The sequence below is a fragment of the Balaenoptera ricei genome, chromosome 13 (assembly GCF_028023285.1).
Source record: "Balaenoptera ricei isolate mBalRic1 chromosome 13, mBalRic1.hap2, whole genome shotgun sequence".
NCBI lineage: Eukaryota > Metazoa > Chordata > Mammalia > Artiodactyla > Balaenopteridae > Balaenoptera > Balaenoptera ricei.
The window spans coordinates 39,437,546-39,455,174 of record NC_082651.1 but is presented as its reverse complement, the minus strand read 5'-3'; the positions used below and the strand labels follow the sequence as shown (position 1 = coordinate 39,455,174).

At 36.7% G+C, this 17,629-nt stretch overlaps 1 protein-coding gene across 10 annotated transcripts in view; it reads left to right on the top strand.

The window, feature by feature from the left end:
• ALMS1 (ALMS1 centrosome and basal body associated protein) overlaps positions 1-17,629 on the top strand; it is a 232,370-nt gene that overhangs the window by 99,845 nt on the left and 114,896 nt on the right. For all 10 annotated transcript variants that reach the window (XM_059942945.1, XM_059942937.1, XM_059942939.1 and 7 more), the window contains one exon: positions 10,595-12,438. In XM_059942945.1, coding sequence (XP_059798928.1) covers positions 10,595-12,438 — 1,844 coding nt within the window. The remainder of the gene's footprint in view (positions 1-10,594; positions 12,439-17,629) is intronic.

The following is a 17,629-nucleotide window of genomic DNA, read 5'->3' as shown; positions in this document are numbered from 1 at the left end:
CCATATTGTCTTGATTACTGTAGCTTTGTAGTATAGTCTGAAGTCAGGGCGTCTGATTCCTCCAGCTCCGTTTTTTGCCCCCAAGACTGCTTTGGCTATTCGGGGTCTTTTGTGTCTCCATACAAATTTTAAGATGATTTGTTCTAGTTCCGTAAAAAATACCATTGGTAATTTGATAGGGATTGCATTGAATCTGTAGATTGCTTTGGGTAGTATAGTCATTTTCACAATATTGATTCTTCCAATCCAAGAACATGGTATATCTCTCCACCTGTTTCCATTTTAAAAATGGAAAATAAAAAGTCTTGGCAAGGATATGGAGAAATTGGAACCCTTGTACATTGCTGGTGGGGGTGTAAAATAGTGCAGTCACTGTGTTTTGCGGCTCCTCAAATAGTTAAACATAGAGTAACAAATAATAATAGTGTGGAATAATAATAATAATGACCCAGCAATTCCACTACTAGGTGTATACCCCAAAGATTTGAAAACAGGTGTTCAAACAAAAAATTGTACATAAGTTTTCATAATAGCACTGTTCATAAAAGCCAAAAGTTGGAAATAGCTAAATGTCCATCAATTAATGAATAGATAAAGAATGTGTGGTATATCCAATACAATGGAATATTATTCAGCCATAAATAGCAATGAATTTCTGATACATGCTATAGTATAGGTGAACCTTGAAAGCATTATGCTGAGTGAAAGAATCCAGATATGAAAGGTCACATATTATTCCATTTATATGAAATATCCAGAATAGTTAAATTAACAGAAACAGAAAGCTTATTAATAGTTGGCAAATGTTGAGCAGAGAGGGGAGAAGGGGTAGCTGCATAATGGTTATGGGTTTCATTTTGGGTTGATAAAACTTTTGGAACTAGATAGAGGTGATGGTTATGTACTGGATAGAGGTGGTCTAAATGCTAACAAGTTATGCGCGTTAAAATGGTTAGCTTCATGTTATGTGAATTTTACCTCTATAAAACATTTGCATATAAGTTGACTAATATATTTTTATATTGTCTCTGATCTTTTGTGTATGTTGTGCTTGTTTTTACATTAAACATTCTTCCGGAAGAATGTATTTTACAGAGCTGTAAAATATCCACACGCATACAAAGTATTGTTGCTTAGACTTACTGTTGTTTTGAATATAAATAATGAAGTTCTCATCCCAGTAGGTTTAGGGTTGATTTTAAATGTATAGCAAGATTTTCAAGTTTTTCCAGAAAACATTTTAAAAGAAGACTTAGCATACTCATTGGTTCTAATGCAAGTAGAAATTGCTTTAACTGTTGTAGTTTTTGTTTTTTTTTTAAGTTTTGACTTTGAGGTCCTAAAATATAAAATTATGAACAATCTAGAAAATTAATCCTGTCAAGTAATTACGTGGTAGTTTATAGATTTTTCTAAAATTTTACACTCAAGCTTATAATAACCCTTATTTATTTTTAAAACATTTGTTTCCATAAATTTATTGATTTTCAAGGGAGTTTTTAAAATAATTTTAATTTTTTTAAAAGCTTTACTTACTTCCTTATTAATTAATTAATTAATTTGGCTGCACCGTGTGGCTTGTGGGGTCTCAGCTCCCCGAGCAGTGATTGAACCAGGGCCCTCGGCAGTGAGAGCACGGAGTCCTAACCACTGGACTGCGAGGGTATTACCTCAAGGGAGTTTTGCATGAAATAGTAATCCATGTTTCATTTCTTTGTAGAGAGTAGATTTTTACTTTTAGTGCTAGATGACTGTGTATGTGTGGCTGTGTGTGTGCGTGCACATGTGCATGTGTGTGTTTAGTTTTGTTTGTTTTATGTGACAAGGAGGAACTATTATTTCCTTTCTGGTTTGTTACATGAGGTCTGTGACTTGTGATATTAAGCTGAGCAATGAGTGAATAATCTGACAAAACTCAAGTAGCTCTGTTAGGTGAAAATTTTAATTAAGAAATAGTCTGGAAATTCATAAAGGACATATCAGCTAAAAGTACTTTTGTAACAGCTTTATCTCACTACAATTTATATACAGTAACATTCACCCATTTAAAATATATAATTCAATCATTTTTACTTTATTTACAGAATTGGCCAATAACTAAATTTTAGAACATTTTTACCATTCTACCCCTCCACCTCCATTCCCTTAGCCCTAGACAACCAATAATCTACTTTCTCTCCTTATGGATTTGCCTATTCTGGACGTTTCATATAAATGGAATCATTTAATATGTGATCTTTTGTGACTGCCTTCTTTGTTACTTAGCATAATATTTTCAAGATTCATCCATGTTGCATAGTAGCATGAATCAGTACTTCAGTACTTTTGATTGCCAAATAATATACCATTGTATAGATATATTGTATTTTATTTATCCATTCACCAGTTGATAGACATGTTGTTCCACTTTTTGGCCATTGTGAATAGTGCTGCTATAAACATAAGTGTACAAGTTTTTGAATGGACGTGTTTTCCTATCTCTTGGCTATATATACCTAGAAGTGGAATTGCTAGGACATACGATAACTCTGTGTTTAACATCTTAAGGAACTGCCAAACTGTTTTTCAAAAGTAACTGTACCATTTTACATTCCCACCAACAGTTATGAGGGTTCTAGTTTCTCATACTAGAAAACCTTTTCAATGTCACTATTTTCTACCTTTTTGATTATAGTTATTCTGATGGGTTTGAAGTAGTGTCCCATCTTGCTTTTAATTTATTTTCCTAATGATTAATGATACTGAATGTCTTTTCATGTGGTTATTTGTCATTTATCTTCTTTGCAGAAACACCTCTATTCAGAGCTTTTGCCCATTTTAAAATTTAATTGTCTTTTTACTGTTGAATTGTAAGACGACTTTGTATATTCTGAATATTAGATTCTTATCAGATATATTACTTGTACGTATTTTCTCTGATTCTTTATACTGTCATTTCACTTTCTTGATGGTGACCTTTGAAGCACAAGTTTTTAATTTTTTTATAAATTTATTTACTTATTTATCTTTGGCTGTGTTGGGTCTTCATTGCTGCACGCGGGCTTTCTCTAGTTGCAGCAAACGGGGGCTACTCTTCTTTGCAGGGTGCGGGCTTCTCATTGCGATGGCTTCTCTTGTTGTGGAGCACAGTCTCTAGGTGCGCAGACTTCAGTAGTTGTGGTACGCAGGCTCAGTAGTTGTGGCTCACGGGCTTTAGAGCTCAGGCTCAGTAGTTGTGGCGCACGAGCTTAGTTGCTCCACGGCATGTGGAATCTTCCAGGACCAGGGCTCGAACCTGTGTCCCCTACATTGGCAGGCGGATTCTTAACCACTGCGCCACCAGGGAAGTCCCACAAGTTTTTTATTTTGACAAAGTCCAAATTATACTTCTCTTTTATTGCTTGTGCTTTTGGTGTCATATTAAGAAATCATGGCATAACCCAGAGTCACAAAAATTTATCATTATCTTCAAAGAGATTTAGTTTTAGTTCTTATATCTAGGTCTGTGATCCCCTTTGAGGCAATTTTAAATTATTTTTATTTTTGTTTTTAAAAATTGTGCTAAAATAATACATAACAAAATTTATCATCTTAACCATTTTTAGCTCTGCAGTTGAATGGTGTTAACTGTATTAACATTGTTGTCATCCAATCTTCAGGACTCTTTTTCTTATAAAACTGAAACTCTATATCCATTAAACCACAATCTCCTATCCCCTCCTCTTCTCCAACCCCTAGCAACCACCATTGTAATTTGTCTCTGAATTTGACTCCTTTAGGTAGCTCCATAAAAGTGGGATCATACAGTATTTTTCTTTTTGTGACCGACTTATTTTGCTTAAATTGTGTCCTCAAAGTTCATCCATGTTGTAGCATGTGTTAGAGTTTCCTTTTTAAGGCTGAATAATATTCCATCACATGTATGTACCGCATTTGTTTATCCGTTCATCCATCAGTGCCACTTGAGTTGCTTCCACCTTTTGGCTATTGTGAATAGTGCTGCTGTGAATATGAGCATATAAATATATCTCCTTGAGACCCTGCTTTTAAATTCTTTTGGTATAGACCCAGAAGTGGAATTGCTAGATCATGTGGTCATTCTATTTTTATGTTTTTGTGGAACTGCCATACAGTTTTTGATAGCAGCCATACCATTTTACATTACCATCAATAAATAGTGCATAAGGATTTAAATTTTTTCACATTCTCACCAACACTTAATATTTTCTCTGTGTGTGTTTTTTTTTTATAATGGCTATGCCAGGTATGAAGTGACAACTTATTGTGCTTTTGATTTGCATTTTGCTGATGATTATTGATTTGAACATCTCTTCATGGACTTGTTGACCAGGTGTATATCTTCTTTGGAGAAATGTCTATTCAAGACCTCTACCCATTTTTGAATTGGGTTGTTTTTTTGTTTGAGTTGTAAGAATTCTTTACATATTCTAGATATTAACCCTTTATCAGATACATGATTTGCACATACTTCCCCCATTCTGTAGGTTGCCTTTTAGCTCTCTTGGTTGTGTATTTTGATACAGAGTTTTAAGTTTTGATGTCTAATTTATATATTTTTACTTTTTTTAATTTATTTTTTTATTTTCCAGTTTTTATTTTTCCTACTGAAGTGAATCAAAAGAGTTAATCTGAGTTCCTGTGAAACCCTTTACCATTGAATGCTGTGATCAATTTAAGCTCAAATTTGTAAATTTCCTTGTTAAAACTAAAATAATTATATATGAAAGATTCAAACTTTACCTCTCTTTATTTCAATCTAGAGATCTTCAATATTTCAAATTTACTGAAAAATAACCAAACCAGTGCTTATGTCATTAGGATTTCTCTCTTTAAAAAAACAACAAAAGTGGGCTTCCCTGGTGGCACAGTGGTTGAGAATCTGCCTGCCAATGCAGTGGACACAGGTTCGAGCCCTGGTCTGGGAAGATCCCACATGCCGCAGAGCGGCTAGGCCCGTGAGCCACAATTGCTGAGCCTGCGCATCTGGAGCCTGTGCTCCGCAACAAGAGAGGCCGCAATAGTGAGAGGCCCGCGCACCGCGATGAAGAGTGGCCCCCACTTGCCGCAACTAGAGAAAGCCCTCGCACAGAAACGAAGACCCAACACAGCCATAAATAAATAAATAAATAAAATTAAAAAAAAACAGAAACAATGAAGTATTAACATTAGTTTTCTTTGAGGAGAAGGGTCTTTCACTGATTATATGCACCTGTATGTTTTTTTTTAATTAATTTTTATTGGAGTATAGCTGCTTTACAATGTTGTGTTAGTTTTTTGTTGTACAGCAAAGTGAATCAGCTATACGTATACATATATCCACTCATTTTTAGATTTCTGTCCCATTTAGGTGACCACAGAGCATTGAGTAGAGTTCCCTGTGCTATACAGTAGGTTCTCATTAGTTATCAGTTTTATACATAGTAGTGTTTTTATGTCAGTCCCAATCTCCCAGTTCATCCCACCTCCCCCTTCCCTCCTTGGTAGCCATACGTTTGTTGTCTACATCTGTGACTCTATTTCTGCTTTGCAAATAAGTATTTTGAGTTATTTTTGTGTATGGTGTTAGGGAGTGTTCTGATTCAATGCAATCCCTATCAAATTACCAGGGACATTTTTCACAGAATTAGAACAAAAAATTTTACACTTTTTATGGAAACACAAAAGACCCCAAATAGCGGAAGCAATCTTGAGAAAGAAGAACAGAGCTAGAGGAATTAGGCTCCCTGACTTCAGACTATACAACAGAGCTACAGTAATCAAAACAGTATGGTACTGGCACAAAAACAGAAATATAGGTCAGTGGAATTATTGATTTTCTAGAAAGTCCAGAAATAAACCCATGCAGCTATGGCCACCTAATCTATGACAAAGGAGGCAAACATATACAATGGAGAAAAGGCAGTCTCTTCAATAAGTCGTGCTGGGAAAACTGGACAACTACATGTATATATTTTTATTTTTGTTGCCTGTCCCCTTAGAGGCATTTATTTTTATTTTTTTATTTTTTTAAAGATTTATTTATTGATTGATTGATTACTATGTTGGGTCTTCGTTTCTGTGCTAGGGCTTCCTGTAGTTGCGGCAAGCGGGGGCTACTCTTCATCGCGGTGCGCGGGCCTCTCACTATTGCGGCCTCTTTGTTGCGGAGCACAGGCTCCAGACGCGCAGGCTCAGTAGTTGTGGCTCACGGGCCTAGTTGCTCCGTGGCATGTGGGATCTTCCCAGACCAGGGCGCGAACCCGTGTCCCCTGCATTAGCAGGCAGGCTCTCAACCACTGCGCCACCAGGGAAGCCCCTAGAGGCATTTATTAATGTATGGAGTGCAAATTCATTCTTTTACACATGGTTGTTTAGTTGTCCCAGCAATGTTTGCTGAAAAGACTATTCTTTCCCTATGAATTTTCTTGGCCTTTTTGTCAATTCATCATAAATGTTAGTGTTTATTTCTGGACTGTCAATTCTATTCTCTTGATCTATATATCTGTTCCTGTGCCAGTACCACCCTGATTTGATTACTGTAGCTGTGTGATAAGTTTTGAAATCAGAACTTGAATCCTCCAGCTTTGTTCATCATTTTCCAGATGGGTTTGGCTACAGTGGGTCCCTTGAATTTCTGTATGAACTTTGGGATCTGCTTGTCAATTTTTGCAAAGAAAAAAAGCCAGCTGGCATTTTGTTAGGAATTGCCTTGAATCTGTAGATCAATATGGGAATATTGCCGTCTTAACAATATTAAGTCTTCCAATCCATTGGGCCAGTTTTCCATTTATTCTGATCTTCTATAATTTCTTTCAATAATGTTTTGTGGTGTGCTAGTTTTATTTATTTATTTTGATTAATATATTCTTAAGTATTTTATTCTTTTTTATGCTATTGTGAATGGAATTGTTCTATTTCATTTTTGGATTGTTCACTGTGTATGGAAATGCAGTTGATTTTTGTCTGTTGAGCTCACATCCTAAACTTTAATGAACTTGGTTATTAGTCCTAGTTGGTTCTTGTATGATTTCCTTGCTATTTTCTGTGTAGAAGATCATGTCATCTGCAAATAGAGATACTTCTTCCTCTCCTTTCTGGATTTCTTTAAATTGCTTTCTAGATTGCCCTGGCTAGAACCTCCAGATGATAAGAGGAAGTATGGACATACTTGTGTTGGTCTTATCCTAAGGAAAAAGCATCTGATCTTTCACTATTTAGTATAATGTTAGCTGTGCATCTTTTGTAAATGCCATTCATCTGTTTGAGGAAGTCTCTTTCATTTATAGTTTACTGAGTGAGTTTATCATTAAAGAGTGTTGGATTTTGTTGAGCTAAATGGTAGCTTTTAACATGTGATACATTGTTGGGATATAACATAAGTTTTTACGGCTTATCTGGAAAAGGTTATATGAAAATACTAAAATTTATTTGCCAAATACCAAAGCTATAAGAATTTTTTAAATGGAAAAGTTATTTGAAAGCTGTTTATAATTATTATAAAGCTTGAAAGAGGTGATGGAAGGCTGTAGGGTTTGGAATGTTCCAAAAAATTGTAAGATACGGATTATTGGAAAGGAGGAAGAAACATCTTTTGGGGTGAATATAAATCTAATCATGCCCTGTTTTAAGAGGCTGGACTAAGTTTATGATTCTTAGTCATTGGAGTATTTATTTCCAATTGGAATATTTATTTCCCAGTGATATGTCAGGCAGTGTCAGGGTAATAAGAAGCCATGGAATAAATATCACATTTTTAAAGTGTTTTTTGTTCAGTGGTGTTTAATTAGTTTGTTGGCTTTTTAAAAATTTAAACATTTTACTTTGAAGTAATTGTAGATTCTCATAAAGTAGTAAGAAATAATATAGAAAGATTGCTTTTCCCCTTTACCTGGTTTCCAACAATGATGACATCTTGCAAATCTGTAACAATATATCACACCAGGATAATGACATTGATACGGTCAGGCTACTTAATGTTTACACCATTGCAAGGGTCCCTTATGTTGCCTTGTAATAGCTACATCCACTTCTCTCTTATTCCCATTCCTTTTTTAACCCCTGGCAACCATTAATCTAGTTTCTATTTCTATAATTTTGTCATTTTAAGACTCGTATAAGTGAAATCATACAGTGTGCAGTCATTTAGTATTGGCTTTTTTTTCACTCAGCATAATTCTCTGCAGAATATTCAATATCAACAGTATGTTCATTTTTACTGATGTGTAGTATTCCATGGTATGGATGTACTACAATTTGTTTAAATATGTACCTGTTGAATGACAACTTGGTAGTTTTCTAGTTGTTCGCTATTACAAATAAAGCTGCTATAAACATTCCTCTGCAGGTTTTTGATGAATATAGGTCTTTATTACTATTGCTGGGTCATATGGTAATTGTATGTTTTAAATTTTTGAGAAACTTCCACACCATTTGTACCATTTGACGTTTGTACCATTTTACATTCCCACCGGTAATGTGTGAGTGATCTCATTACTCCACAGCCACACCAGCATTTGATGTTGTCATTATTTTTTTTTAATTTATTCTATTTTTATTATTTATGTTTTGGCTGCGTTGGGTCTTCATTGCTGCACGGGCTTTCTCTAGTTGCAGCAAGCAGGGGCTACTCTTCGTTGTGGTGCGTGGGCTTCTCATTGTGGTGGCTTCTCGTTGCAGAGCGTGGGCTCTAGGCTCATGGGCTCTGGAGCACAGGCTCAGTAGTTGCGGTGCACGGGCTTAGTTGCTCCACGGCATGTGGGATCTTCCCAGACCAGGGCTGGAACCTGTGTCCCCTGCATTGGCAGGCGGATTCTTAATCACTGCGCCACCAGGGAAGTCCTGTCATTATTTTTTATTTTAGCCATTCTCTGATAGGTGTGTTGTGATATTTCATTGTGGTTTTAATTTCCATTTCCTTAATGATTAATGGTGTTGAACATCTTTGCATGCCCTTATTTCCCATCTCTGTCCTGTTCAGTGAAATGTATATGTTTTTGCCCCTTTTGGGGGACTGGATTGTTTAAAATTTTTTTTTTTTTACTCCTCAATTTTGAGAGTTCTTTGTAAGTTTTTTATTGGATATGAGATTTGCAAATCTTTTCTTCCAGTCTGCAGCTGGGAGAGAGAGAGGCACCTCATTACTGCTAAGTGGGAATGAAAGCTGCTCCCCATGTCGTCTCTACTGACATCACAGGGAGGGGTAGCTCATTACTAGCCATCAGGGGTGAAAATATTTCTGGGATCTTGCTTGACCATCTCTAATTCCACATTGGCCTGGATGTTGGGGTTCCTTATTAGAGTTTTGAAAGGATAGATCTCAAGCTCCTCACTTGGCTTTTGCTGGTGTGAGTGTGGGTGAGGCCACAGTGTTTTTCTGTGATGTTTGGCTGGAAGAGAGTGGTTATTGTCTAAAAGTTTTGTGTCTTGCTAAACTTTACCTTTGCTTGTTTTATAGCTCATGAGAGCAGGTTTTTGTTAGAGCTTTTGTGCTCTTTGTGCTCTTCTGTGCTCTTTGTTCATGGGTTGCTGTCTTCACCTCCAAGTCTGGGATATTTGAAGTAAAAAGAAAACCCAGGGATCTCACTACCTTGTTACTCCTCAGGTTCCAAGGTCCCTAGCCAGTCTGCCTTTTTCTCTACACCTTTCAGATTCTTTTTAAGTTTGTTGTATATATAATATCCAGGATTTTTAGTTGTGCTTAGCAGGAGGAATAGGGAAAAGTACATCTCCTCCATTATGTGAGAAATGGCACCATAATTTAAAATATTTTTATATGAAATCAAATGTGGCACTAAAATTAAATAGAATGCCAGGTTATAACTTTATAGGTAAAACACAGAAATCTCAAAGAAATGTTATATTTATCGTTAGGCACTGATCCTATACACCAGAAAGAGGTACTAGTTCTTTTTCCTATTGTTAATGGTAAATATTAGGTTGTAGGCCAAGCTTCTGTAACAAAGAGACTCAAATACAATGGTTCAAATAAGGTAGAACTGTATTTTTCTCTCATATCCAGGGTAGGAAAGAAAGCTCTGCTTCTTGAGGTCTTCTGAGGAACCCAACTGGGTGGGCAGCTGAGCCATCCTTACATTTGGCTTCCCAAGGTTGTTCTAGACATCACCATTTTCAGTTGGCAAAGGTAATGGTGATGGTAATGATGGTTGTGGTAGGGAAACATAGAGGTCAGGAACTTGATTTTTTTGAGGACAGGAACCAGAAGTTGTACTTACTGCTTTTGCTCACATCCCATTGGCCTACACGTAGTCACATGGTCACATCTGGCTGCAGAAGAAACTGGAAATGCCTCTGCTGGTAGTCATGTGACCAGCAGAAGTTGGGGTAAGGGACCTCTGTTACTAGAACAAAAAAGGTGAGTAGTAGTCTTTGCTTTTGTTGCTTCAGTGAAAATTTTTAGAAGAAATTAACTGTGTGGTCTTACTTATCATGAGCCATTTTATTCTATAGTTAGCTGTCTTTTTCTTGTTGTGTTCTTACCTGTTTCATTATAAAAGATCAACATTACCTGCATGGTCAGATCTTAGCCTAGATAGGAATCTAATTTTTATATAACTATTTGGACTATGTCAAGTAAGAACTTGTTTATATCTTCTAGGGTTTACAGAGTCCACAGGGAATAGGATGCAAGCCAGAAGCTGTATGTAGTCACATTATTATTGAGGGCCATGAAAAAGGATGTTTCAGGACTCTAACAGCTGAACGGCCAGAATTGGACAGCCACCCTTGTGTTTTCAGATCTGCTGAACCCTCAGAAATGATCAGAGGGCAACGGAGCCCATCATCATGGACAACCAGGCACATCAACCTTGCCAAGTCACTGGACCAGAACAACTCCCATTTCAAAGTTTGGAATTCATTGCAGTTACAAAGTCATTCCCCATTTCAAAACTTTATAGGTGATGACTTGAAAATTAGCAAGGGTCTTCGAATGCCATTCCGTGAAAAGTTGGACCCTTGGCTGTCAGAATTAGTAGAACCTGGTTGTATGCCACCTGAAGAAATGGATTGTCAGTCTTCATCACAAATGCTGCCCCCAGAACCCATGAAAAAGTTTACTACCTCCATCACTTTCTCATCTCACCGACATTCTAAATGCTTTTCAGATTCCTCTTTTCTTAAGGTTGGTGTTACTGAAGGTAGCCAGTGTACTGGAGCATCTGTGGGGATAGTTAATTCTCATATCACTGAAGAGCAAAATCCTCCTAGAGATCTAAAAGAGAAAACCTCTTCCCCTTCATCATTTAAAATCATTAGTCAGTCACCAGATAAAGCTGTGACTATTTTAGCAGAAAATAGTAGGGAAAGCCAAAAATTATCTGTTGAACCTTCTCACCAAGAAGAAAAACCCTTAGAAAGATCAGATTTTAAAGGCAGTCATTCTAAGCCCAGTACCAGTGCAAATGATAGCAATTTCAAGGAAGTTCATTTTTCTGATGACGATACTCTCATTAGCATGGGCAGACCAAGTTCCACACTAGGAGTAAAAGAGAAGAATGTAACTATAACTCCAGATCTTCCTTCGAACATTTTTCTTGAACAAGAGCTCTTTGAACAAAGCAAAGCCTCACATGAAGATCACCGTGTGAGAAAACACAATTCTCCCCCTCCTCAACATCAGGATTATGTAGCTCCAAATCTCCCTTGTCGTATTTTTCTTGAAAAACGAGAACTCTTTAAACAAAGCAAGACCCAACATAAAGATAATCAGTTGAGAGAAAACCACTCTCCCCTTCCTCAAAGTCAGGATTATATAGCTTCAGACCTTCCTTCTCCCATTTTTCTTGAACAACGTCAGCTCTTTGAGCAAAGCAAAGCCCCAGATGTAGATCACCACATGGGAAAACACCATTCTCCCCTTCCTCAAGGTCAGGATTGTATAGTAGAAAAGAATAATGAACATAAGCCTAAATTACACATTTCTGATATGATAAATGTTGAAGCCAAATTCAGTGATGTGGCCTCCCCATCAGCCCCAAATCAATGTACAGTAGTAACATCTGCATCTACTCCACCTTCAAATACAAAAGCACTTTCTTGTGTTCGTATAACTCTTTGTCCCAAGACTCCTTCCAAGTTGGATAGTGGAACCTTAGATAAAAGATTTCATTCATTGGATCCTGCCTCTAAAACAAGGATGAATAGTGAGTTTAACTCTGGCCTACAGACTGTATCTTCAGAATCATTGGAACCAACCTCCAAATTATTGACCAGTAAACCTGTAGCACAGGATCAAGAATCTTTAGGTTTTCTAGGACCTAAATCTTCACTGGACTTCCAAGTCGTACAGTCTCCTCTTCCAGATAGTAATATTATTTCTCAGGACTTGAAAACCATACCTTTTCAGAATAGCCAGATAGTAACCTCAAGGCAAACACAAGTGAACATTTCAGATTTGGAAGGATATTCCAATCCAGAAGGGACTCCGGTATCTGCAGTTCGGTGAGTCTCATTGTGATGACAAGCAAGCTGATGGAATTTATGATAAAGGGTTTAAAATACTTAAGCAAATGTAAGTTCTTGGGGGAGAGGCAGTATGATTTCTCTTAGGGGAGGTTGTATCTGCCTAAGCTAGAATTCTTTCAAGGAATAAACACCTAACTAAGAGAAAACACCTGAGAGTAATGTATTTATACTCTCAAAGAGCTTTTAGAAAACGACTTGACATCAAGTATTTTAAAACACTGAATTACTCTAAGAAGAATCTTTGATCATTGAGTGGTACAATTTACTAATTCCTTATTTATTACATTGGAAATATGCTGAAGACCAGGCTTTGCTCCCTCTCCCCCTCTCTCTTTGTTTCCATTTCATGATTCCCCTCAAATATTTAGTACTTAGAATGAAAAAAAGTGAAATTTCCTGGCAGACATCACTTCAGCCAAGTTGCCAAGGTTAACATCACCAGTAATGCACATCAACCTAATGTGGTCCCTGATGTGATGCCTTATTACTTCACAATGATTGTAGGAATGGAAACCCAATTCAGGGATAAATGCATTAGATTTATACTATTCAGATTGATTTTAAGACTGTCATTGATTCAGTTTTACATTAATGAGTCTTTTACCATATGGCTAAACGAATTACCGTCTGTGTTTAATGTTTCCACCTTGTTTCCACCAGTTGAGAAGGTAGTATTTCATAGTGGAGAGCACTGGCCTTAGAAAGAGGGAAAAAATGTTTAATCGACATCCGCATGTGGTAGTCATGGCAGTGAGGGACTTAAATATGTTATCTCATTTAATACTTGTGATAACCCTATGAGGTAGGTGGTGGTATCCTTATTTGCCCTCTGGGAAACTGAGACACTGACATTGCTACCTTTTCAGCAAACCTCATTGTCTCAAATAATGCAGTATGTTCAGTCTAAGCAAGAGCTTGTTCACCACGTGGTACTATCTCTCCCGAATCCTAAACCCTACTTAAACTATTCTATCAACTGTTCTCTTGGACAAGTCATTTAATATCTTTGGCACTCATATATAGATGATTGATGGAAGGAAAGGGTTGGAAAGCTTAAAGGTCCATTACAGCTTGAAAAATTAGTGGTTGAGAATTGGATTGGGGCAGGAAAAAACAAGGTCAATCTCTGATTTCAGTACTATTATAAATAGTAGAGTGTTATAGAGATCAGTACTGTGTGTGAAAAATGTTTAGAAATTAAAAGATTGACAAGTTTACATACAATACTTAAACTCTTCTAAGTGATAAAATGCCAAGTTATTGGAGCTGAATTCCTTGAATGAGAAGAAAATTATAGATGATTTTAAATATGAACTAATAATAATGCTGTTTGTTCAGAATGTACTAAATGCCAGGCATTGTAGTCAATGTGTATATCATTTTATACTTAGTATAATCATCCAGAGGTAGATATTATTACCTCAGTTTATAGATTTTAAAAACCTAATACTTAGAGAAATTAAATGTTTTGCCCAAGATCACATGGCCATTAAGTGTTGGAGGTGGCATTTGAACCTAGGTTTGTCTGACTCCAGAGTCCGTAAATAATTCAAACTGTATATACATATACACACTTATCTATATATCTATATCTATCTATATATATGCATAAAACATTTATATATGTACTAAACTTTTTTATTTTGAGATGATTTTAGACTTACAGAGGAGCTGCAAAAAATAGTAGAGTTCCTGTGTTATTTATTGCAGTGTAACCTATTACCCTGAAATGTAGCAGCTTAAAACAATAAATATTATCCCAAAGTTTCTGTGGGTCAGAGATCTAGGCATGGCTTAGCTGGGTGCTTCTGGCTTAGGGTCTCTCACAAGGTTGCAAACAAGGTATTGGCTACAGCTATGGTCCCATCTCAAGGCTTGACTAAGAGAATGTCCTTCCAAACTCACTCACACAGTTATTGGCCAGAAATAATCAGTTTCTTCTTTCCATATGGCAGCTATGACAGCAAAGCTTTTCTCAGAGTGAGCAATTGAGAATGCAGGAAAAGGTGCTGAAGACAAAACCCACAGTCTTTACTTTGTAACCTAACCTTGGAAGTGAATCTCACCACATCTGCCACATTCTACTAGAAAGAAATGAATCAGTATTTCCAGCCAACCCTCAAGGGTTAGGGATTACACAAGTGCATGAATACCAGGAGGCAGAGATCATTGGGGGGATTTTTTTTTTTTTTTGGCCACGCCGTGTGGCATGCGGGATGGGATCTTAGTTCCCCGCAGGGATCGAACCCTTGCCCCCTGCATTGGGAGCGTGGAATTTTAACCACTGGACTGCCAGGGAAGTCCCATTGGGGGCATATTTTAGAGGTTGCCAGTATACCCTTTGCTAAAGCTTCCCCTTATGTTAACATCTTACCCTAATGTCATAACCATAAAACATTTACCAAAACTAAGAAATTCTCCTTCATATAAAATTATAATTAAATGTATAGACCAGTTTGGATTTCACCTGGTTTTTCCACAAATGAACCTTTTTTGTTTCAGATCCATCCCATAATCTCACCTTGCATGTAGTTGTGTCCTTAATCTCCAGTCTGTGTCAGTTTCTCAGACTTTCCTTGTTTTTCATAACCTACACACTTTGAAGAGAATTAGTTATTTTGGAGAAAGTCTTTTCCATTTGGCTTTGTCTGATGTTGTCTCAAGATTAGATTGAGGTTATACACTTTCAGTGCATTTCATCAGGGAGCACATTAAGTTGATATGCATGACTAGTGATGTTAACATTGATCACTTGGCTAATGTAGTATCTACCAAGATTCTCCACTGTAAACTTAATGTTTTTCCTTTGTAGATACTAAATTTTTTTTTGATACTAAATATTTAAGGGAGATACTGATAGACTATGCAAATGTCCTGTTTCTGCTTAAACTTTGACCACTAATTTTAAGCATCCTTCAGTGGATCTTGCTTGTAGCAATTATTACTCTGGTATTCTAATGGAGTTTTCATATTTCCTTTATTCCTTCTACATTTATTAACTGGAATTCTTCTGTAAGCAAGAGCTGTTGTTCCTCCCCCATTTATTTATTCCTTTAGTTTTCCATGTACATTAGTATGAACTCAGGGGTAATTATTTCATTCTTTGGATTACAATCCAATACTACTCAAATTGTTTTAGTTTTAGCTATTGAGAACACTTTCATGTTGGCTCCCGTACCTTGCCACAGCCCTGAAATCAACTATTTCCCCAAAGAACCCTCGTTTTTTTTTTGTTTTTTTTTTTTGAGAATAAGATTTTTTTTCCCTAGCTTTATTAGATAAAATTGACATAACATTGTTTAAGTTTAAGGTTTACAGTGTTTTGATTTGATACACTTATATTGCAAAATAATTACCATCATGGCATTAGCTAACACCTCCATCACGTCACATAATTATCATTACTGTTTTTGTGGTAAGAAAATTTAATATCTACTCTCAACAACTTTCAACTATATAATACATTATTGTTAACTGTCATCACAATGCTGTGCATAGATCCCCAGAACTTATTTATCTTCTAATTGGAAGTTTGTACCCTTTGACCAGTAGCTCCCCATTTCCCCCACCCTCCAGCCCCTGGTAAACAACATTCTACTCTGTTTCCACAAGTTTGGCTTTTTTAGGTTCCACATGTAAATGGTATCATACAGTATATCTCTTTCCCTGTCTGGTTTATTTCACTTAGCATGATGCCCTCAAGGTCCATCTATGTTGTTGTTGTAAATGACAGGATTTCCTTCTCTCTAACAGCTGAATAATATCCCTTTGTGTATATATACACCATGTCTTTCATTTCGTTTCATTTCATTTCATTTCATTTTATTGTGCCGGGTCTTAGTTGCAGCTCACGGGCTCCTTAGTTGTGGCATGCGAACTCTTAGTTGCGTCATGCATGTGGGATCTAGTTCCCTGACCAGGGATCGAACTTGGGCCCCCTGCATTGGGAGTGTGGAGTCTTACTGACTGCACCACCAGGGAAGTCCCTACACCATGTCTTCTTTATCCATTTATCCATTGATGGACACAAGATCTGGTTGTTTCCATACCATGGCTATTGTAAATAATGCTGCAACAAATATGGGAGTGCAGATACCTGTTTCCATTTCCTTTGGATGTATACCCAGAGGTGAGATTGCTGGACTATATGGTAGTTCTATTCTTAATTTTTTAAAGAACCTCCCTACTGTTTTCCATTGTGACAGCACTAATTTATATTCCCATCAACAGTGCATAAGGGTTCTGTTTTCTCTACATCCCTATCAACACTTGTTATTTGTTGTCTTTTTGATAATAGACTTTTTGACAGGTGTGAGGTGATCTCATTGCTGTTTTGATTTGCATTTCCCTGATAAATAGTGATGTTGAGCACCTTTTCATCTACCTGTTGGTCATTTGTATATCTTCTTTGGAAAAATGTCTATTCAGTTCTAGTTCCTCTGCCCATTTTTAAATCAGATTTTTTTTTGTTATTCAGTTTTATGAGTTCTTTATATATTTTGGATATTAATCAGTTATCAGATATATGGTTTGCAGATATTTTCTCCTCTTCTGTAGGTTACCTTTTCATTTTGTTGACTGTTTTGCTGTACAGAGAATTTGGGGTTTGATGGAGTCCTACTTAGTGATTTTTGCTTTTGTAGCTTGTGCTTTTGGTGTCACATCCAAAAAAATCACTGGTGAGACCAATGTCAAGGAGTTTTTCCCTATGTTTTTTCCTAGGAGCTTATGGTTTCAGGTCTTACGTTTAAGTCGTTAACCCATTTCGCATTAATTTTTGAGTGGTAAAAGTAGGAGTCCAATTTCATTTTTTTGGCATGTGGTTATCTAGTTTCCCCAGCACCTCTTATTGAAGAGACTATCCTTCCCCTACTGAGTATTCTTGGCTCCCTTGTAAAATATTAGTTGACTATATGTGGGGGGTTATTTATGGGTTCTCTGTTCTGTTCCATTGATCTATGTATCTATTTTTGTGCCAGCACCATACTGTTCTGATCACTATAGCTTTGTAGTAGTTTGAAATCAGGAAGTATGATGCCTCCAGTTTTGTTCTTTCTCAGAATTGCTTTGGCAATTCAGAGTCTTTTGTGGTTCCATATAAATTTTAGAATTGTTTTTCCTCTTTTTATGAAAAATGGCATTGGAATTTTGGTAGGGATTGCATTGA